We start from the raw sequence: 23,603 nt of genomic DNA, 5'->3' as shown, positions 1-23,603 counted from the left end.
GTGTCTTTCAGCTTAGCAGCAAGTACCAATGCCAGTATGAGACGCCAAGGTCTGGGCTCCTGGGCGTGGGAGGTGGGTTGAGGTCATTCTGTTTTTGCAAACCCAGAGCCGTGACAGATGAAGTCCTAAACTCGGTGTTCCTCCCCTCATGTGTCTCTTTCCCAGTGCTCTCTGCTGGACATCTACATATACACCACAGCACATGCCCTTCTTTGGCAGAAACCTGGCGATGGGGTGTTGGGGGGCAGGCATGGAAGGCAAATGCTCTCGAGCGTGTGGCCAGTCTGCATATGGCTCCCGTGGCTGGCATTGTTAATTCATGGTGGCTCTTTCTGGCCTGGTCTGGGCAGTGCTTCAAAACCCTAACGGTGTGCCAGGGTGCAGCTGCCAATCCTGCGCGTTGGCACAGGTGACGGTCCCTCCCTGCCAGCCCCGGGAAGGGGGTTCTGGAGTGTCAGAGCTCTCATAGTGGAGAAGAGAGATGGGGGTCAGAGAGGAGGAGAGAGGCCGAGAGAGGAGGGTGGCGGGTGGGACCAGCGGGAGCTGGCCAGAGGCTGGAAGTAGGCTGCGGGCAAAGCTGGCTTGAGAATAGTCTGGATTTGCCAGATCCGTCTTGCACTATGCTCTCTCTCTCTCCTTTCCCCTCCCTTATCTCCTTTCTCTCCTCCCTATCTCACCACCTCCTCCTCCCGTTCTCTCCTCTCACGTGAGCAGGCAGAGCCCGCCAGCAACCCCCACTGTGCTCACTCTGGCTGCTCTCCTCCACTCTCTCTCCCCATGAAGGAAGAGACCACTGGAGTTTGCATGTACCCTCCAATCAAAACGAGGCTGGTAGGTACACCGGCAGGGAGAGGGGCCTGCCAGAGCAGGCGAGGCTGCGGCCGGACGGGTGTGCAGGAGCACCAGACCTCGGAGAGCCCCGCTGGCAGGGGCGCTGGCCCAGGACCGAGGGGCAGCTTGGAATCCAGCCAGCCTTGGTGGAACTGGGACGCTCAGCTGTGGTCCCATCCCTTCAGCCATAGCTCCCAAGAACCAGGAAGACTTGGTTTTCCTAGGGTTTTGATGAACATCGATGGCTTTTCCCAGGGGACATCTAAGTTCCAGTACTCACCAGACAGATGAAGTGTCATTTCAATTGAAAATAAAAAAATAATGTAAACTTGTCTTCTCCTGCTGTTTATCAAGATAGTGACATAAGAGCAGTGTCACCTAACAGTTTAAAAGGAATCACCCTTAATTCCACCCTAGCATGATTTTTTTTTCATCTTTTCGCATTTCCTTCTATTTGTCCATATTCATTCATAATTCCACATATTAAATCATAGTAGCCTCATCATCGCCTGTTTCTCTCTCTTAATACTGTGCTGTTTCTCTCTGGTTCTTGTTGCCACATTGCACGTGACTATATTTCATTGAGTGAATGGCCTCCATTTGCCTAACCAGTCCTCCACTGTGGGACACGGGCTTTGGTTCCAGTTTGTCACTGTTCAAGGGAACCCACACATAGCTTTTAGAATCAGACTAGACCCTGCTGGGTGACACTGTGTGACCATGGCTTTCACCTCCTTCTGAAGTGGCTATCCCAATTGGCAGTGCCATCAGTAGACAGTGAATTTCTTCTGCCACAGCGTGAGCAACACTGTTGGGGTCTAGTTGTTGTCATTCACAGCAGGTGGAGAGCCTCTTTGAGGTTGCTGACTTTCACATTTCTTTAATAGCAATAAGAAAGTACTTTCCCCTCTGTTTAATGATGGTCTGAACACTTAACTGCAGCTGCTTCTCCTGTGACATTGGTCTCAGAACACTTTGTTGACCTGTCAGGGAGGCGAGGAGAATGTACCATGGCTTTACCTTGACAGTCCTTCGAGTGTGCGGCCCATTCTAGGAATTTGGAGATATTTGAAGAGAATGGAGAGATTTGGGGGCGAAGGGAGCAGGATTAGGCTGCGCATCTCAGTGCACATTGTAAAAACACCATGGTCCCCATTTTGGTTGAGACCTACCCTGTCCATTCCAAAACACCTCAGCCAATTTGGGTCTGATCTGATGTGCTCTTGTTCATCCCTACCAGGTGCCAGCCCAGGGTTCATGGGCAAGACCCTGTAAGACACGAGGCTGCTGCCACTGGGCTGGGAGTCCTGGGTGTCTTGGAGGCAGTCCCCTGCCCGCAGGTGGCACAGGTGCACACACTGTGCAGGTGGTTTCTGGGCCCTGGGACTGCAGACCAAGCTAGGGCCAGTGTCACCAGGGCCCTGGACCTGCTGGTGTACTGGTTTGAATAATAAGTCCTCCCATTCCCCAAGACTTCCAGGAAGCCAAAGACAAAAGAATCGGAAGCCAAAGACGGTTTTGGCTACCACTCAGCATGCTGGGGCCATCCAGCCTCTTTCAGAGCAGCTCGGTGCTGCAGTGACCCCAAGCGTGGGGCACATTCTGGCTTAACTAGCCCAGCCTCTTATACCTGCCCATGATAATAGACTGTCCCTAACGTGACCTCCCAGAAGCCTCTTGCCATCCCCCACAGCTATGGAGAAGCCCTCAGAAGCCACTCTGGGCAGCTGTGGCTGCCTCGTTATCCACCCTGAATGTGTCCTTTTGTGGATCATGCCTGGGATTTGGCATGCCTGGAAGGCCCAGGCAGCCTGGGGAAGGGAGCTTCAGGTGAGGGGATCATGGCATGTCCACCAAGGACACCCCATCCTGTCCCTGCCAAGTGCAGCCCCACAGTCCGACAGCAGGTAGACGCAACCACCAGCCCACACTGAGGGACTAGGGCTCCCGGAGGTCCCTGAACCCTGCTGTCCAGTTTCACAGGTGCACTGCCAAAGATTTCAAAACTGTGTTTTCTCACATGAAGGTAACCCCCCTTGTCTCTCTCTTTTTTGAAGATAAAAACATTCCCGGCTGATCCGGTGAGCCCGTTTCCTGATCCTTTTAGCACCGGGCCTCAGTTTACAGTAAGTAGATGGGGGCGGGGGGCAGATCTGCATTTTGAAGTGCTGCTCCCGGGTGGTGAGCTTTTCTGTGGCATGCTGGACGGCACCATCGACTGTTCAACTCTGTGAGGTTGGGATTTGGGGTCTGCCTGTTTTATTTGAGGCAGGGTTCACATAAAATGAACCTTCTTAAACGAACAATTTGGTAGCACTTAGTACATTCCCAATGTTGTGCAAGTTAGAACTACCTCTGTCTAGTTCTAAGACATTTTTATCACCCCAAAGAAAATATCATATCTGATGAACGGTGACTCCTTAGTTTCCCATTGACCTGTAGCCCCTGGCACCTCCACTCTGCTCTGTCTCTGTGGATTTGCCGCGTCTGGAGCTTTTCTACCAATGGAGTCATACAACCTGGGCCCTTAGTGTTGGCTTCTTTCACTTAGCATCATCTTTGTGAGGTTCATCCACGTTGGAGCCTGTATTAGCACTTTGTTTCTTTTTTATGGTGGAGTAATATTCCACTGTGTGGATACACTGCCGTTTGGTTATCTGTCCACCTGTTGGTGGGAATCTGGGTTGTTGTGAATGGTGCTGCTGGGAACACATAGGTACATATATTTGTTTGAACTCCCGTTTTCAATGATTGGTCCAAATTTGAGCATGCTGTGATCTTAGGCTGGTGATTTTACCACTCTGAGCACCAGCCTCTACTTATTTAAAGTGGAGATGGTAATGAGAATATCCTTCTTGTATCTGGTTGAGGCCAGGATCAAAAAGGACCAAGAATTTGAAACTCTTTCCCAACCACAGAGCATCCCCCAGATGTCAGTGATGACAGCTGCTTCTCAAAGCTACAGAGGCAGGTGGTGTGATGAGCGACCACAGGGAGGCCTGACCGAGCCATCTCTGGGCAGCTTATTTGAATTCTGCAAATAAGCTGTCACGGTTTCCTCATCTGCAGAATGAGAGCACGCAATGATTTTCATGATGGGTTCGGCTGCTCAACTCATTCTTAACTGGAAGTTTCTGCAGAAGCTCACTATATATATAACCAGCTGCTATATGGAGTGGAAGCGAAGGCCCGGGTTCCATGCCCCTTCCTCTCACTCTCTTCTCCTCCAAGGATTCAGTTTACAACTCCTACTGGCTTCTGTCCTAAGTGGAGGATCTGTGAGGTGGCCTGGGAGTGGTCCGAAGCCGGGCAATGGTCACTACCCAAGGGTGGCTGCAGTCACATGGGTATGAAGGGAGAAGCCGATTCAGGTTTCAGAAGACGAGCAGAGCGGGAAGGCGCCCAGCAGTCCAGGCAGAGAAAAGAACAGGTTCCTAGAACAGTCCATTTCTAGGGTCATGAACCGCTTCCAACTCCTGCCTTTTAATGAGCAAACAGAGTCTCAGGGGCGGTGCCAGGATGTTGAATGCCACTTCCCTGACACCCTTCCAGCCCCCCTACAGTTCTGCTAGACACAGCTCCCGGCGGGAAGCTCCACTCCTTTTCCCTTGGTTGGCCCTGGTGGGGCACTCTGGCCTCCTGCCCGGGCTTGGCATTCCTGTGAGACACTCAGAGAAGCCCTTCCTGAAAGCTAGGGACCAGGGTGAAGCAGGAAGCCAGTGTCAGAAATCACGCTGGGACTTTCAAGAACTGGGCAGGAGTGGCTGGAAGGCAGGGGGAGCCGGCAGAGGGAAGGTGGACCAGAGCCTGGGGTGGGAGGGGTCATCATGCCTTCAAGACCCCAGGGACTGGGATGCAGAGCCCCAAGGGTCTGAGGTGTGAGAAGAGGAAGGGGACAGAGGCAGGGAGAAACACAGTAGGGACAAAGTTATGCTTGACTGTGTAGACCGCAGGAGGGATTCTGATCCTCATCCTAAAAGCGATGGAAGGTTTCCAAGGACCTAAGCAGGGCCATGGCAGGCAGCTAGCTGCTTTTGGAAGGGATCCCTGTGATCACAGTAGGAGAACATTTGGGTCCAGACAGTGTATCTAGAACAATAGTCTAGAAATCTAGGACAGTGGCTTAAGGGAGGGAGGACAGAGAGCTTATCCCAGCACGGTTTTGATTGTAGAGGTGGAGAGAAGTGCACAGATGGAGGAAACCTGTAGGCGGCTGGTAAGAGACTGGATTGGAGGGTGGAGAGGGAGTCACAAATGGCTGTCAGATTTCTGACTTGCAGAATGCAGTGGGGACAGAGAATAATGAGTTATTTGCCTTTGGTCATGATGTATTTGCCTTTGAAAGACGTGCTGGAAACAGGAAGTGGGCAGTTGGATATCCCAGTGAGCACCCAGGAGGGGACTAGGTGGGAGATGAGGACTAGAGTTACTGCAGGTGTCATGGTGGGGGGGTGACGTTACCCTTCCAGATTTCCCACCCCTTTGGGTCATGGTCTCTTCAAGTCAAGACGCTTGGATTTGCTGCAGGTTTGGCCTCTCCACAGGTCTCCAGTCCTATCCTGGCCTCAGTCACACAGGAGCTTAGCAACTCTGGGGAACTCTGCACAAAGCTGACCTGGTAGTTTCTCCAGCATTTACCTTGAACCTGGTTTCAATCATCAGGCTCCCTGCTTGATCTGAGACCAGTTGCTGTCACTCACGGCCGGCGTGGGTGATGGATTCAGGGTCACTCTGCGTGTATTGGGCTGGCAGACCACACAAACACAAAATACCTTTTTTGGGGTCAGGGACAGCTCTGAGACCTGAGGTGTCCACTCCTGCACTGGAGGGCAGCAGGAGCAAGGGAGGCAAGAGAGCTAGCGCACCTGGAACCTCCCTATTTATGGGGGAGGAGACATTCGATAGAATATTCCCCCCAAATAAGGCAAGGGATTGTGTAAAAACAAACAGGGGGGTGTAGCCCAGTCTCACTGGGTGACACCCACTCCCAGAGCTGCACCTTGCTGAGCAATGGTAAGGCCCACGTGCTTTGCACTGCATTCGATGCCACTTCCACACCCCCATTACTCAAAGGTAGGGGGCGTGCTCAGCTCCTGTTCAGGATGGGCCCCCAATAAGTTACTACTTCATATTCAGGCCCATGAACTGAACGGGCTCTCTGCTGGGACTCGGCTGAGTATTTTGGTCCATCAACAATGAGGGCCCCTATCTGGCTTCGATTTCATCCTCTTCCTAAGCTGGGTCTGTCCTTCTGGGTTTGATCCTAAGAAGAAGCGGGAGGAGGAAGAAAACAGAAGTTGGGGACGGTTGTGCCTGCCTGTGTCCCAGCTACTCAAGAGGCCGAGACAAGAGGATAACAAGTCAAGACCAACATGAACAACTTAGTGAGACCCTATCTCAAAATAAAAAAATAAAAAAGGGCTGGCGATATAACTCAGTGATTCAGTTAGAGAGCACCCCTGGAAGAAGTCCCCAGTATTTCTTCCCCAGAATAAGAAGAACATGCTTTCATGTATTTCCTCATTTAACAAATATTTTAAAAGTTTTTAAAAAGATAGGTACTTAGGTTGAGATTTTTTTTTTTGAATTTTTTTTTTTAATATTTATTTTTTAGTATTTGGCGGACACAACATCTTTGTTTGTATGTGGTGCTGAGGATCGAACCCGGGCCGCACGCATGCCAGGCGAGCGCGCTACCGCTTGAGCCACATCCCCAGCCCCTTAGGTTGAGATTTAATTAGTAATTTTTACTGCTTCTTCAATGACATTCTTTTTTGTTGTTATTGTTTTTGTACTGGGGTTTGAACCCAGGGGCATTTTCCCACTGAGCCACATCCCCAGCCCTTTATATTTCCTATTTTGAATCAGGGTCTCACTAAGTTGCTTAAAGCCTTGCTTAGTTGCTGAGGCTGGACTTGAACTTGTGATCCTCTTGCCTCAGCCTCCCAAGTTGCTGGGATTACAGGTATGTGCCACCTGGCCTGCTCTTCAAGGATATTCTTGAGATTGCCCCTCACCCCCTCCCACTGTGAAGAAGATGGAGACAGCTTATACAGATTGTAGTCATGCTGAAGCCCTAGCACTTTTACACACTGCTGCCTGTGCACCACCAGTGCAAATGTGCCTCAACCATGGTCTCAGAAGCCCAACCCCCAGCCATTCATCCAAGCAACTTCTCACCCCAGCTGCTGGATCAGGAGGGATCGGCTAAGCCTGTGGGTGCTTCCAACCAACGCAGGGACTTTCCTACTCAGGTCAGCCCTGTGTAGACTGAGGACTGTGCTCTGTGGTGCCCTCTTTCTGGGGACTCAGGCTAATGGAGCAGTATAAGCAATGACATGTAGAATGCTTATAGTCACAGTGGCGGAGGAAAGAGATTTTTCAGGATAGCAATACCTAAAGAGAGAGGTGGGGGGGGTGGGGAGATCAAATACCCACTGGCTCTTTCAACAGAAATGGGAAGCAGCACCAGCCCAAAGCAGGGCATATGGTCACAGCTAACTTCAAGGGGGCAGTGCACTCCTACCATGTGCCTGGAAGGGGACGAGCCAGAATGAGTTGAGGAGCAGCTCAAATGACTGCCACAGCCCCCATCTGTGCAAGCTCTCCATGGCTAACGTCACCTGCTAGCCCAAGGCGTGCTGCTCCTGTATGACCCAGGGGATGGCTTCACTGACGGGACCTTTGAGCAGAGACCTGAAGACAATTCCTTGGCATCATTCCATTTCAGGACAGTCACTTCTTTTAGGGGCACGTGTGAGGCACCAAAGAGCATTTGTAAGGCTCAGCAAGCCCTCCCCACTTCAAAGATAAGCCTTTTCCCCCTTGCTCAACTCCGATGTCCTTTCAGAACTTGAGCTCTGCGTGATATTTTCAGTGGTTTCCATGGCTGCCTGGGAGGAACAGCTCATCTTCTGTATAATCACTAGGAAGGTAGTCGCCCCTGCGAAGATCAGAGCCTCTTCTTTAGAAAGCCAGGCAGTAACTTTCTCCAAGTTCAGGGTCAAGATCTAGCATAAAAAGGCAAATTATAAAATACATAGCTGGCTGGCTCAGGAGGCTGAGGCAGGAAGATAGCAAGTCCAAAGTCACTTAACAAGACCCTGTCTCAAAATAAAACATAAAGAGGGCTGGGGATGTGGCTCAGTGGTTAAATACCCCCGGGTTCAATCCTCAGGACCCCAGAATGATAAATAATTAAGTTTAGTGAAATACATAGCTGGTATTATCCGAAGGGTGTAAAAACAAGCCAAAAACTATGCATAGGAGAAACTACTGAGAAAATAATGGATTAGGGAATTTCTTCATTTATCAGCTTTTACATAGATCCTCTAAGCTTTCTCTGTAGAAGTAATAAGCATATTGTACTTCACAATAAATGACATAACATTTTTATTGTTGGGCTTCATCCCCAGATACTTGGGTTCCAATGGCTTGAGTAGGCCCTGAGCACTTTGTTTTTCCCACCAATTTTCAAAATAATTTGATGCTGTTAGTCTGGGAATCATACTTTGGGTCCCCCAAGTGTGGGCTACATTGGTGAAAAACACCAGTTAGGGAGTTAGCAAACCCTCATTCTGAATACTGCTATTAATGTTTGCTTCCTGTGTGACCTTGGCAGAAGGCTTAACCTCTCCGAGCTTCTCATTACTTTTTCATAAAATCAGTTCTAAGATACACTTTTTGAAAAATGTATATTTATTTTTTAGTTGTAGTTGGACACGATACCTTTATTTATTTTATTTATTTATTTTTATGTAGTGCTGAGGATCAAACCTAGGGCCTCACACATGCTAGGCGAGCACTCTACTGCTGAGCCACAACCCCAGCCTCTAAGATATATACTTTTTTTTTTAAACCTGTTTATATCTCTGAAATCAGAATGTTTACTACAGTGTACAACATGACAAAGTTGGAATGCCACATTTTTCTTTCTGTGCGGTACACAAAAAAATGATGTATCTTATAACTGATGGGATCTAAGATGTGATGAAATACGGTTTTGCCTTAAAAGGTTGTCAAGAGGTGATGTATGTTAAGTGTTTAGCACAGTATCTGGCATAAAGCAAAATCGCTTAAAATGGCAATTGATTTTTCAGCTATTATTAAAAAATAACAGGAGCGGTACAGTGAGGCTTAGAGACAGAGTGGCTGCGTGGCTGCCCGTGGGAAACGGAGCTCAGATAGAGATTGATCTCCTCTCCTCCGTGTCTCCCCCAGGCCGACTTCAGAGACAGTAAATTACAGCGCTGTCCTGGCCCGCCTTCCCCACTGATCCCAGCGGCGGCCCTGAGGCCTTTGACAGAGACTGTCTCCACGGTACAGACCGTCTATACCACCCGGAAGCCTGTTTCTATGGCAGCCAGGTAAATCAGAGCAGGCACCCACAGTTAACTCTGGTGACATGGAAACCAGGCACAGACTCGAGGTTCACCGTGCTTGTGCCACTACAACCCTCCCACCCCTTGCATTCATTGATCCTGTAAGGATTGATTAACATATCCATGGGGACAGCTGTATTCTAGGTGCCAGGGATGGGTTAAGTGTGGTTAAGTGCGACCCTTACGAGGTTTACACTTTAGTGCCTGGAGGTGAAGGGAGACAGACAACTGGGGTGTGTGTGTGTGTGTGTGTGTGTGTGTGTGACAGATACATGACTGACAACTGGACCCCAGGCTCCAAGAAGTCAGAGGCAACCCCTCACGGCAGCCAGTTTTACTTCATTCAGCTTTATTCAGAAGACAACATTGTATTAAGTCCTACTTTAATCAGCTTTTCCTCCACTGTGACCAAAAGTCCTAACAAGAACAATGGTAGGAGGAAAAGAAATTTGGGGACTCATGGTTGCAGAGGTCTCAGTCTGTAGATGCCCAACTCCATTCCTCAGTGCCCGAGATGGGGCAGGACATCATGATGGAAGAATGTGGTGGAGCAAGGTAGCTCAAAACTTGGCCCAAGCAGCAGAGAGAGACAGAGACAGAGAGAGCATCTCCTTCACCACTGGCAAAATATAAACCGCAAAGGCATGTTCCCAACGACCCACTTCCTCCAGCCACACCCCACCTGCCTTCAGTTACCACCGAGTTAATCCCTATCAGAGAAACAATGCACTGATTAGGTTAAGACTCTCATAACCCAATCCTTTCACCTCTGAATGTTCCAGTATTGTCTCACATATGAGCTTTTGGGGGACAGCACATATCTAAACCATCGCAGACATTGCCTCAGTCATGAATCAGATTAACCTCTGGGACAAAGAGTCTATGAAACCAACTTGATTTAAAGAAATCTAATTCCTGGGCATCTTCCCATTCATTCGACGCTTGTACTGAGTGGCCGCTATGGACCAGGTACTGTATGGGGCTCTGAGGTTTCAGAGATGAACGACATATACTCACACTGCAGTCGGGGAACACATAGGTGACCAGACAATTTCAAGTTATGGTAATGCTCGCCGATGTAGGGGGTCCTACAAAGCAAAGTCAAGAAGGAATCTGGGAGATGACATTGAAGCTGTTGCTCCTGCGATTTTTGAGGGTCTGTCTCACTATTTTGACATTTTCTTTTTTTTCTTCTTTTTTTTTTTTTTTTAGTGCAGAGACACTCCGGCAGGAACTGGAGAGAGAGAAAATGATGAAAAGACTGTTGATGACTGAACTGTGAAACTGTCCCCTTGTCGTCTGGAGGATGGCATGGTGCCTTCTGTCCGTTTTCTTTCTTCGGGCTTAGCGTGCTCATTCCAGCACGACATACAGATGTGTGCTCTGTTCCCAGGTCTCCAGGGCTAGCGGAAACCGACTGCTGGCTTGACTTTCATGGGAAAGGTTATTCTATGTCTCCTGAGCAGTAGAGGTTTTCTGTGGCTCAGTGCAGTTGAGACAGGATTTGGTACGTTTAGGAGAAGAAAGATGGGAAGACAGGGATTCCTGTTCAGAAGTACCTGTGTGTGGGTTGATGACCACAGAGGCTAACGCAGCGGGGAATCCTTCACCAACAGTCTCAACCATGTGATTTTGTATGATTGGAACTTGCACCAAGATTCGACTCTTTGCTAAAGAGTAATTTTTAATGAGAGAATAATTCTTTACTGATGGTTTTTCATTTACACTGATAAATACACAGATCTTATAAAGTCCTTTATTTTTATTCAGACATGAGTAAATGAACTAAAAATATATATATATACATACATACATTATATATATATATATATATATATATATATAATTACCATGACTAAAAGTTCTTTAGCTTAACCCATAACATGATTTTCTTTGGGAACTCATTGGATATGTTATTATCTGTGATAAACAAAATTTATCATTGAACCAAAGTAGGAAATTCCAGCTTGCATTGTCTAAAAATCTGTACGGGGTTTTAAGATGGTTCAATAAGGAAAATCATTTGGGTTTTCTATTAAGGAAGACCATTTCTAAAGTTGATTGATTAATGTCCTGCTGATAGAACCCTGACCAGAAGAAACTTTGCTCTCTTTTTATATAGTTTCAAGAAATGTGTTTTTAAATTTTTATTATGCACTTGAATAACTTTGCAGGAACTAAAAAAAAAACACAAAACATCCCTCTAAATTAGTCCCCAAGCTTTCTCCATGAACATGCACATGTTTTTACGTAGCTAGGATCAGTGTGTACATTCTCTTTTGTTCCATTCTCTGCCTAACACTTATCTCCTTATCAAACAGATCCTACTCTTGCCAATTTAAATATCTTTATACCCATGTAACATGGTTAACCTCACTTCTCCCATTAGATACCTGAGTTATATCCATTTTTTCACTCTTATAAATAGTGCTGCTATGAATGTCTTTGTAAAAAAAAAAAAAAAAGTTCCTTCCTTTGGAGTATTCCCTTTGGGAGTATCTTCAAAGAGGGATTACAAGGTCAAAGAGCATGAAATACTTTTATAGCTCTTGTTTTATATTGCCAAATTGCTTTCTAGAAAGATCCAATCTCTGGATTGGAAGGACCTTAAAGGTCATCTAGTTTAACACCCCCTTCCCCCTCTGAATGCTTGAATCCCCTTTAAAATTTATGATGCCACCAGCAATGTATAAGCATTTCTATTTACCAATAGCTCTGCCAGTATTGGGTTTTGCTGTTTTTATTTATTTTCACTAGTTTAATGGATGTGTACAGTTGTTCTTGAAAAGTTGTTTTATTTCATTAATTGCTACAAAAGCTGAGCACTTTTCCACGTGATGATTTCCTAGCTGTATCTCCTTGTGTGTAAACTGTCCATCCATTTCTTACGACTGCTTGTTAAATGGAATCAATCCCGTACCTTTGTACCAGAACTGTATTTTTATGTTGTCGTAGAGTTTGCTCTCCTGTCCCTACCCTTACAACTGAATGGTGCCAATAATTTGATACTAATGATTATAAAAAAAAAAAAGCAATGCCTCATTTTCTAGCATTGTCGTGAATGAGGTATCTGAACAAATATTCAGATAACTGAGGAGTAACCCTTTAAGTGCTGACTTTAAAATTTTAATATTTTTTGAGGGAAATCTTTCTTAAATGTATCACACACATCCCTGCCTTAGCAAACAGAGTACACTGGAGAGTATTCACCCTTTCCTTACGGAGTCATGGTCATCTCTATAAACATCAGCCCCTTTTGTACCTTGGTATGCTGCCGTGATGTCGCCAAGAGCTATCAAAATGCACAGGGCTCGGCTCTGCCTCTTACAGCCTCTCACGTTCTTCTCATTGTTGGTTTTTACTGCTGTCTGCTCCATCGGTGGAGTTATTGGGGCAATTGTAGTTTGGGGGGCTTTTATACCTCCATGACCCCAGCTGTACTTTTAAAACAGCTTTAATTGTCCTTTATCTCGTGCCCGTGACACAAAATGTGTTCCTGTACAGCACGAGGTTGTCACCTCTTGCCAATGTAGCAGCCTCTTCCTGCTCTCAGCTGCTTTCTGAAGTGTCCACTCCTTGCCTCCGGCTATCTAATGGAAGTTCCAAGGTCACAGCTGAAGACCTCTTGGGAAAGCCAGGAAACCGAGTATTTCCTATGCGTCTGGTTTGCTTTGCTTCCCACGAGGGATGCGTGAGCTTTAGGGTTGCTGTTTCCAGGAGGCTCCGAGTCTCCTGTTTCTTCCCCTCTTCCCCCTGGGTTCACAGGTATTTTGAAATGTTGATGTCACTGAAAGTCTGGCTGTTATTGTGTATGAAAACCCAGTACCTTTGGCAGCTCACCTCTAACCAGTAAAATCAAGAGGATTCCATGGTTTCATCAGTCGTCTTGGTTATTTGCCTATTCAAATATAAGGATGGGTGCTTGGCATTGGGGCTGAGATGAAATTGTATTGGGTGAATGAGGCCATACAGCACACTCCTTAGGTCTAGGGTAAGCTCGGGTACCATCTGTGGCCGGGGCTCCTAGTGGGCATGGTGGGTTACTGCAAGAGTCTGAGGATCCTCAATCCACAGAGTTTCTGGATTGTGGACTGTATAGATCTTCATGAAGAGTTTGAAAACAAAGTCTGAATATTCAGAAGTTCCCACCAGGAAGCATCCAGAATTTTATATTCCCCAAATAGCACAGGACTATTCTGACATCACTGTTATCTTTTTTTTTTTCACCATCTCAGAGATCACAGCTTTTTTAAATGTTCAAATAAAATTCACCATTTTAACCATTTTAAAGTGTACAAGTCAGTGTTTTTTATGCAAACATCACCACTATCTAATTCCACCACCACTCTTCACCCCTTGACAACCAGTAGTCTACTTTCCGTCTATGGATCTCTACCTAAGGATCTGCTTCTCCTGGACATGTTGCATAAATGGAATCATACACTAGGCAGTCTTTTGTGATTGGCTTCTTTGTTTAACATAATGTTTTCAAAGTTCATTCCTGTGGCAGCGTGTATCAGAACTTCATTCCTCTTTATGGCTGAATAATATACCATTTATGGATGCCATATTTGTTTATCCATTCATCAGTTGATAGATATTGAGGTTGCTCCTACTTTTCAGCTAGTACGAATGATACTGTCGTGAGCATTCATGTACAAGTTTTCATGTGAACATATGTTTTCAGATCTCTTAGAATTGCAGATCATATGGCAACTCTATGTTTAACTTTCTGAAGAACTGCCAAGATCACATTTTAATTTCTTATGAAATCCAAAGTGAAAAATTACATATACAAGGCAATCCAAGGCATGGGCACATCTGTTACTGGTCAGATAGTGAGATGTAGCTCTCCTATGGGAAGTTTTTATAACAGAAAAAAAAATGTTTTATCAGAATGACTTTGATGAGAAGATAAAATAAAGGTGTTGTGTTTCTTTTAAAAATGAAAATGAAATTAAACTGGTTTATTCTCTAAGTTCTTGTTTTAATAACTGGCTCTTATTCAGCCAATGGTCTCAAAATGGTCAGACAAAATTCTTCCCCAGAAAGCATGTGCAAAAGAGGGATCCACAATATTTCTTGGCCATCCAGTGGATTCACACTGGTGGGGAACACAGAGTGTCCAACAGAGATGTAACTAAGAGAGAAATGTGCAGAGGAATTTATTTGTTTGTTTGTTTGTGCAGTACTACAGATTAACCCAGGGCCTCACACATTGCCAGGCCAGCACTTACCACTGAACTACACTTCCATTCCTGCTAAGGGTCTTTCCAGAATTTAAATCTTATAAGAAAATAAGAAAACCCCAAAATGCAATTTAAGTAGATTGGAAAGAATCTTGTGAAAGGGTAGAAGTAGGTTCTGTAGGACTTGGAAACCCAAGTAGGTTTCTAAGTCCCTGAAGAGACATGCAGACTTTGACCCATGGTAGCTAGAAGTTGCCCCTCTAGAAAAATTCATGCATCACAACATTATTTCAGCATTTTCATAAGCTCACACTACCTCTGAGCCTATCTGTGGCCTCTTTTGAGTCTATGGACACCAGGTCCTTGAAGAGAAGTGGATAATTAAAATCCACAGATTACATGCAAGGCTGTGTATTAGGCTGTGTTTGCAAATCCCCCTTTCCACAGAAAGCCCATGTGCTTTTACCAGACCATTCACTAGGAGATGGATATGACCTGGTTTTCATTTCTCTTCTATTGAGGTGCCATCACTGTTCATTGTAATAACTGAAATTAAAGGAATTAAAAAGAAAGTAATAGGTAGCAGCTTGAATTCCCAAACCAGAGAATCAACACTGAAATCAGAAGTCTGATGCTTTCTCTTTTCAGCCAAATGTAGGTCCAGTTAAAACTGACCATATTTGCTCTGGTGAATGGGAAGAAAAGAAAAGGAACAGATTGCAGTTTTTGAGAAGGGATCAGGTCTTTTTTTTTTTTAAGGATTTAACAGATTTTCAATTAATTGGAATTATATTTTATAATTTAAACCTTGCCAAGCTATGCTTTTAGGGAAGGAATCTTGTTTAAAATAATTATAGTTTACCTTAACCATTTCCAAACAATAAATCTGACTGATTTCTTAAAACAATTAGTATGTTGGAGGATCTAGTAAAACTGAAGGTTTTCATGAATTACATCTTGATTCAGCTGTCAGGATTAACATGTTTAAACCTCATTTGGACAACCCACCATGAGCTGACACCCAATGACAAACCTGAACTTTGGGTTTCTCAGAATGACTCCCTATGTCAACAGCTGTCCCCTGTCTCCCAGCCAACTAGGCCATAAAAGGTTGAGGTCACTCACTAGTTTCCTTTTGAATATTAATGTTTCATAATTCTATGCATATTTATTCATGCCATCGAGAGCATTGAACCCAACTGATCTGTACCTCTATTTTCTTAAATCTCCATTGCACCATGAAGATTATTGATCATGGGCAACTACTGATCACTACCCTAGGCAGTCTGACTTCTAGGCCTGCATTTAGAATCTATGCTTTTCTGCCTCCCTAATTAATTTATTTATGCAATAAAGTAAAAAAAAAAAAAGAAATAAAAAACAGGAAATCAAGTCAAAATGCTGACATTACATGAAAAGAATTTCGTTCCTGTCTCTAGCCAAAACAGCTTCACAGTTTCAACCTGTTATCACTCCAACAACTGTCATCAGTAGAGGATCCTGGGACCTGCCACATAGTAAGTGCTTGATGTGAATAGATGGACGACTGAGTAAATAACAGAGAATTTAAGTGGTAGGAATGGTTTTGAAAACGTGGAGAGTTCAGCGTGGGCACCAGACACGGTATGGGCCAGGTCAAGGCCCATGCTGCCTGCTGCAGAGGACCAGCTGCCTACTTTCAATGGTGCAAGTTACCCTTTGACCACTTCAGTTTACTCATCTCTATAGTGAGATCTTTCCATTTCAAGTTCCTTCTGAGTTGATCCCAAGAAATAACGGGTCTAATAGGTGTTCTGTAGAAATGAGAAGGTGCAGAAACGAGTTGGAGGAAGGCAGCAGTTTTAGCAAGGGTAAAAACCCCTAGAAGAAAGTTTCTGAATTGGAACTGTGGGATCCTGCGGATTTGGGTAAAAAGCAAATGCTGATTTAGGAGTCTGGTGTGTGGGGCCTGAGATGAGTGATGCTCCCAGGCTCCCAAGTGATGCTGACCCTGCTGGTCCAGGGACCACACTTTGAGTAGCTAGGCCTAGAATAGGTCAAAAATCCGCAAGGGTGGAAGGCTGGAGGAGGGAGATGGGGAGAATGGGCGGAAGGACGCAGAAGGGAATCTACCGGGAAGGAGAGGACGCGGTGGTGAGTGGAGGGGGAGGCTGCGGGGCTGGAGCGAGGATGCGCAGAGCAGAGGCGGGGAGGCGGAGGTGCGGGCGGCTCCGCGGCTGCGCGGGCGCGTGCTGGCGGCGGCGGCTCGGTCCCGGCCCGCGCCCGCGGCGCCCCCGCTGCGGCCGGAGCGGCCTGGCTGCGGGATCGGTGCGCAGCGATGGCGCGGCCGCCCTGGCAGTGCCCGCGGGCCTGGGCGCCGCTGCTCTTGCTGCTGCTGGCGGGGCCCGCCGCCTGCGCTGCCAGCCCAGCGGACGACGGCGCGGGCCCGGGGGGCCGGGGACCCCGGGGCCGCGCGCGGGGGGACGCGGGCGCAGACGAGGCGGTGCCGCGACACGACTCCTCCTACGGCACCTTTGCCGGGGAGTTCTACGACCTGCGCTATCTTTCAGATGATGGTGAGGCTGCAGGAGGGTGAGGGGCAGCGAGAGGGGAGTCGGGGGTGGGGACCCAGGGCGGCAGGAATGGGGGCGGGAGGGGGTTGGTCAGAATGCCAATGGGGGACAGCGGAGCACCGCCAAGGCCAGGCTGGGAAGCGCTCCACTCAGACCCCCATGGGCTTGGAGGCTGGGCCCAGGAGCTGTCAGCTTCTGCTGTCTGCTTTACACGTGGGGAGACTGAGCCTGGAGAGGGAGGTGGTCACCCAAGTCCTGCGAGGCTGTGGACAGGAGTGCTGAACTGAGGCTCCCTGGCCTCCACCCTCCCAGCCACGGAGGAGGCCACCATCTGGTCTGGGGTGTGTGAGACCTGGTCAGTTGGTAGAAAGTAGAAACCCCAATTTAGTGAGAAATGCTGCTTTGTTCCTCCCCATTTGTTTTGACCTAAGTTTGCCGTGACTAGCGCCCCATCTTCTTAGCGTTCTGTTGGTGCTCACTGCCCTAGCACCAGAGCTGGGTCACATCTCCCTCCCCACTCCCAGCCCACTTCTCTCCCACAGCAGTTCTGGTCCCCTAGTGTGAGCCACCATTGTTGGGGCCATCTGGGCTGGAAGACTGGGGGTTTGTCAGCCACCAGCCTCCCTGTAGAGCTGCTTCAATGAGCACAAAAGGCAAACTGACTCTATTCAGGAGTGGAAACTGTCTTACTTCTGCAACTTTGGAAAGTAGTCATTTTCCTTTTCTTTGGCTAAGAGGGATATCTGACAATCAAGCTGGGGTTTGAAATGTTGGGATCTGTTCAAGGGTGTTTTCTATTAGTTATGATTAGGTTCATCTATATGCAACCAGCATAAATGCCTTCCACAAGATGGAATTTTCTGTCTTGTAAAGAAAGCTGGAAGTAATCCAGAATCTGTGTGGCGGCTCCCTGATCTTCCAGGACCCTGGATCCTGCTCTTCTGCTTCTTTGTATTTCTTAGCATGTAACTTCATGGTCCTAAATATCTGCTTGAGCTCCAGCCATTACCCTCACCGTCCAAATAGTGGGAAAAAGGAAGTAGGAAGAAGAGGTCATTGACTACTTTATAAGGAGATTACTTGGAGGTTCCATTTAACAATTCTACTTACTTAGTTATGTGGTCACACATAGGTGTAAAGGCAGCTGGAAACGGTAACCTCACTGCTGAGACATAATAGACCCAGTTCAAAAAATGGAATTACTATATTAAGGGAAATGGAGAGAATAGATTTGGGGAAAATATATTTTTTTAAGTAGTCTTAACTGCTGAAACAGAGATTCCCAACATATAGTGGCTTAAATAAGAGAGAGAATTTTTCTTGCAGATAAGAACCTGGCTGCTCTGGGACTGGTGGGTGGGCTCTATTCCATAAGGTCATTTGGGGACATAGATTCTTTCCAATTGTTGCTCCACAGTCCTTTACCCCTCTGACCTCATCTGTGTGGTAGAAGCCAGGTTGCTTGCATGTCCTTGTTCAAGACTAAGGGAAAGAAATAGAGAAATTCAGGGTAAGCAATTACCTGTTAGGCTGTCTGCACAAATCACTGCTGCTCATCTTCCTTTGGCAAAAATGTCATTACATGACAGAGCTGTGGGGAAGGCTAGGAGGTGCAGTCCTCTAGCTGGGCAGCCATGTGGCCAGGAACAAGGTGTAAATGACAGGCAGAGTCGGAGGACAACAAGCAGAAGCAGAACCTATCACTCTGGAAAAGGATAAATATTCTGAAACCCATCTGTTTCTGGAAGCATCTGATGCATATTTATTCTGCGTACATCCAACCTAGTACTGCCCGGGGACATTAACATGAGCTTATATTCTCATTGGGTACATATGCCTAACATATGAAGGACAAGCTCAGAGTTTAGGCATACAGAGAGAATGATCTGTTAATTGCATGGTCAAGTTTTATAAACTTGGACATCAGGTGGGCCCTATAATCAAGGACAGCTATGTGGAGTCCAGCTGGAGGCATGAAAGACTGGTGAGATGGAAGAGGGAGGGCATTTAGATGAGGTGACCATCCAGTGGTGGCAGGGCATGCTGTCATGTGTGTTCAAATCCCTGGTTGCCCCTCCCATCCATTCTGTACATACAACCGGCTTACCCTTCCTAAAGCCCACCTCTAACCCTGTTGGTGTTGCATTTAAAAACCTGTGACAATTTCAACCTGCTCCCTGGAGGAAGCTCGGACTCCCTTCTCTGGAGTTTCTACCCTGGCCCAGTTCCCCTTCACAACCTCTGCTACTCCTCCCATTCCCTGCTGTTATGGTTTAGATGTGGTGTCCCCCCCGCCCCAAAAAGCTCATACGTGAAACAGTGCAAGAAAGTTTGCTGAAGAAATGATTGGGGTACAACCTTAACCTAATTAGTGAATTGATCCCTGATGGGATTAACTGAGTGGTGATGAGGCAGGTGGGCTGTGGCTGGAGGAAGTGGTTCACTGGGGGCCTGGCTTTGGGATATCTGGAGAGTGAAGACTCTCTCTGCTTCCTGATCATCCTGTGAACCCCATCCCTCTGCCACACTCTTCCGCCATGATGTTCAGCCTCACCTTGAGCCCCAGGAATGGAGTCTGCTGAATATGGATTGACTTATGAAACTGTGAGTCCTTAAATAAACGTTTCCTCCTCTATCATTGTTCTGGTCAGCTCCTTTAGTCACAGCAGTGAAAAAGCTGACTATAATAACACCTGCCCTAAGTGCCCACTTCCTGTTCTTCTGCCCTGCCCTCTGACAGTTTCTCACTTCCTCTTCAGATACAAATCCTACCATGAGCTGGTGGGGATGTTTGTGGGGGGACCTCTCAGGGGTAGCACCTCTGCTAGTTTACCCTGGACCTGGGCTTTCGCCCTATAAGTTCTGAGGAGGGAGTCTTAAAAACCATTGTTGACACTGTCTTAAAAGGGACTGTCAGAGAGGCAAAACCATGAGACAGAAGGGGTTGGAAACAGTGTCCCAAACCACCATGAGCAAGAAGGCATGGGCACTCCAGGTAGCCGATGGACTTGAGATGGGAGGCAGGGGGTGACCCTCCTTAGGGTGGATTTAGATTCAGTGGGGAAGGAGGACACAGGCTGATTGCTTTGGAGGAAGTGGCAAGTGGAATCGTGCCTTTAAACTATTCTTTAGGAGTGTGTGTGTGTGTGTGTGTCTATTTCGTTGTCAATGGACCTTTATTTTATTTATATGTGATGTTGAGAATCGAACCCAGTGCCTCATACCTGCTAGGCAAATGCTCCACCACTGAACTATGACCCAGCCCTAAACTGTTCTTTTTTCCCAACAGAATAAACAGATTTGTCCTTTTGAGGCAATCAGGCCACTGGTTTCTTCCATGCAGAATCCCCACTTCACAGATTCCAAATAGCCAAGAAATTGAGTTTGTAATGAAGAGCTGGCTTGGCCGTGTGCAACTAGAAAAAGGGAATTAGAGCAAGAGGGTGGAATAAGGATTTCAGTGAAGCTGGGAGAGACCCACTGACCATTATTGACCCTGTCCACAGACCATCTCTCTTCTGTCTGGTTGCCCAGGACCCCCCAATCCAGAAGCTGTGCATTGCCTGATTTGGTTTCTCTGATCACCCCTTCATGTACTCACTTTTTAAATTTAAATTATGTGTTGTTTTAACTATGCTGGTTTTCAGAATTCACTATCTTAGCCTACACTGTTTATCTTTGCTGTCCTGGCTCAAATGCCACCTCTTTCAGGGAGCCTTCCCTGATTTTCTCCCCCTCCCATCCTGGCCCAATAAGCTATTCTCCCAGGGCACACTCCTAACCTTGCCATGACCTGTGGGCTGTCAGCACTCAAGAGTCTGGATAGGGTCTCGGTACTTGTACCCACACCTCTTTCCCTTGAGCTTCTCAAACCAGAATCTATATATTCTGAACAACGGTAGAATATGCAGTGGATTACCATTTGATCATGGGCAAATACCCATTCTGTGGATTCTCTGGGGAAAAGACAAGAGCAAAGAACTGTGTGAGATGTTGGCTTGGGGTTAGGTCCCAAGGGAAGCCTCCCACTCCCATCTCCCTGCTGCTCAGATGGCCAGGTTTGAGGAACAGATCCTGAGCCTTAACCCAGCCAGCCACAAAAGATGATGGTACCTGACTTGGCCTTGGGGCCAGACCCTGCCTGGGACCGGAAAGAGCCATGTATGCTTGCTTATCTTAAGGCATAATGATCTGAATGATTGTAAAGTGGCCCAGTCAGTGAGTTTCTGACCATTGAGTTCTGACCAGTTTTTGCAGTCTTGAGAGAGCAAGCTGGTAAAGAGGCAAAGAGGACAGAAACATGGGGAAGGGAAGGAGCTCCCTCACCTTCCCATGTCCTTCCTCCATCCACCATGCAGGTGGCTATGTAACTCATCACCCTGCTAATCCAGAAATTGTTTAAAGGTGACGATCTGCATCTGATCTCTCTCTGTACCCTCCATGAATCTGCGCTGATGATAACACGCAGTGGAGCTAACTGGTAACAAGTGCTTGTTGTGTTCAGGCACTGTTCTAGGCACTTTATCCGTATTGACTTCACTCCTTTCAGCAACCCTGTGAGTTAGACACTACCCTGATCCCTGCCTCAGAGTTCAGGGAACTGAGCCACAGAAAATGTAAATATCTTAGCCAAAGTCACACAGCTAGGATAGCAGAGAACTGTGTGGGTTTGCTGGTTGACATCCAGCCTGCCTGGAGTGGGGGGTCCCTGGGGACCTGAGCTAGGAAATGGAGTTGGACAGGTGGAACTGGGAATTTCTGTGAGTGAACTTGAGAAGAGGAGTTAGGCGTTGATCTGGCAGGCAGCTGCAGGTTCCTGAGCAGCAGAATCCCACCAGCAAGGCTGCGTTCACACACATGTGGCACTTCACACTTCACAACGTCCCTTGATGGGGCCATGTTGTTATACGACTCTAATGAGTAGGAAAAATGGTTCAGGAGGCCCAGAAGGAGGCTGATGCAGTAGCTCTCAGAGATGAAGCTGAATGGTATGGCCAATTTCTGGTTAAAACTTCAAGGAGTCTAGTACTCAATTAATACCTGAAGGCTGTGAGCCAAGCAGTTAATTAGGAGCAATAAATAGCAAACCAGAAGCCATTAACCACCCAGTAGAGCATGGGAAGCAGGCTCAGGGGATTGCAGAAAAGGAACAGAGAGTGCCCGTGAATCACACAGGCACGGAAACCTTAGAACCATACTGGGAAGCTCCAAAGTCAACCGAGAAAATAAGTACCTCACTGAGCCACATCCCCAGGCCGCAATGTATGCATTGCACAACTAAAGAAGACAAGTCAGTGCAAAGGAGATAGAATGGGGTGGAGGAGAGAGAGGCAGGGAAAGTCTTTCAGGAATGAAGCAACAGGGTCAGGTGGTTGCTTCAGAAAGATGGCCCATGGGGTGTAGCTGGGTTAGAGAGCTGGCCTAGCATGTGCAGGCCCCTGGGGTCCATGCCCAGCATTAAAAAAGAAAAACATGGCTCATGATAGAAGAAGAGGAACCGAATAGGAGGGTGAACAAGTAGCCCGGAGGCAGGCTCTGCGGTAGGAATCACAGAAAGTGATGGTTAAGTGGATGCACCAGGTGGGAGAAGGGGCGACCTCTAGGACTGAGGTTTCATGATTGGGAGACTGGTCAGTGGTCGGATTGTTCACTGAGAAAGTAAACACAGGAGGAAGAGCACTGGGGAAGCAGAGGAACTTGGTGTGGGACATTAGGAATTGATTTGCTTGTAGAATCTCCAGATAGAACCCTCTGGATGCAGTTGGCTTTGGGGCTTAAACACTGACATAAGAAGAGGAAAAGCTGGAAATTGGGACATTCAAGAAAGAAGAGAATAAATCTAAGGAGAGTAAAGAAAAAAATAATAAGGGCATAGCAGAATCATTGAAAGAGACACCAAATACTCAGTAAAGAGGATCAACAAAATCAAAAGTGAGTCTTTAAAGATATGAGTAAGAGCTGAGTGTGGTGGCACATACCTGTAATCCCAGCTACTCGGGAGGCTGAGGCAGGAAGATTGCAAGTTTGAGGCCAGCCTGGGCAACTTAGAAAAAAGCCCTGTCTCAAAATAAGGAAAAGGATGGAGTGGTAGCTCAGTGGTAGAGTGCTTGTCTAGCATGCACAAGGCCCTGGGTTCAATCCCAAACACAGAATGGATGAATAAATAGACATTGAAATAGACAGATATCCAGAGATAGATATCAAGACAAATATTGAGACAGATATTAGGATAGGTAGATAAAGAATAAGAGAGATAAGTGTATTAATCAGGGTGCCACAGATAAAAAATAAAATAAAATAATAGCTTTCTTCTAGGGATGGGCTCACGTGATTGTGGAGGCTGTGAGTTCAAGTCCAAAGTCTTACAGTTGGGCCAGCAGGTTGGAGACCAAGTAATGAGCCCATGTTATGGGTCAAGTCCAATGGCATCTGTCGTTGCATTGCTTGGGGGAGTGAATGAGGCCCCCCGTTCTATTACAGAGGGAAGTCTGTGTAATTCCAAGTCCACCAGTGTAATCCCTCCAAAAACACCCTCACAGGAACAGCCACAACAATGTTTGACCACATACCTAGGCACCAGGGCCCATCCAAGATGACACATAAAATTAACCATCAGAATAAGTTTCTGTCGAGATGGATCATGAAAAAAA

The 23,603-nt window shown here is 46.9% G+C and overlaps 2 protein-coding genes across 5 annotated transcripts in view; both read left to right on the top strand.

Annotated features, from left to right (window-relative positions):
- Positions 1 to 13,496, top strand: part of Epb41l4b (erythrocyte membrane protein band 4.1 like 4B) — a 134,488-nt gene extending 120,992 nt beyond the window's left edge. For 2 of the 4 annotated variants that reach the window (XM_046451466.2, XM_058581618.1), the window contains exons 23-26: positions 715 to 831; positions 2,889 to 2,957; positions 9,052 to 9,197; positions 10,425 to 13,496. In XM_046451466.2, the coding sequence (XP_046307422.1) occupies positions 715 to 831; positions 2,889 to 2,957; positions 9,052 to 9,197; positions 10,425 to 10,494 (402 nt within the window). In that variant the 3' untranslated portion in view covers positions 10,495 to 13,496. The remainder of the gene's footprint in view (positions 1 to 714; positions 832 to 2,888; positions 2,958 to 9,051; positions 9,198 to 10,424) is intronic. The other 2 variants (XM_046451463.2, XM_046451462.2) reach the window with 1 other exon arrangement.
- A 3,207-nt stretch (positions 13,497 to 16,703) lies between these two features.
- The window catches only part of Frrs1l (ferric chelate reductase 1 like), a 31,867-nt gene continuing 24,967 nt past the window's right edge, over positions 16,704 to 23,603 (top strand). Inside the window, exon 1 of the mRNA XM_046452025.2 lies at positions 16,704 to 16,956. Coding sequence (XP_046307981.1) covers positions 16,719 to 16,956 — 238 coding nt within the window. The 5' untranslated portion in view covers positions 16,704 to 16,718. The remainder of the gene's footprint in view (positions 16,957 to 23,603) is intronic.

This window comes from Marmota monax, unplaced genomic scaffold, assembly GCF_021218885.2.
Source record: "Marmota monax isolate L192 unplaced genomic scaffold, Marmota_monax_Labrador192_F-V1.1 WCK01_AAM20220418_F8-fsc00020, whole genome shotgun sequence".
NCBI lineage: Eukaryota > Metazoa > Chordata > Mammalia > Rodentia > Sciuridae > Marmota > Marmota monax.
The sequence above is the reverse complement of the archived record's forward strand: the minus strand, read 5'-3'. Positions and strand labels throughout refer to the sequence as shown.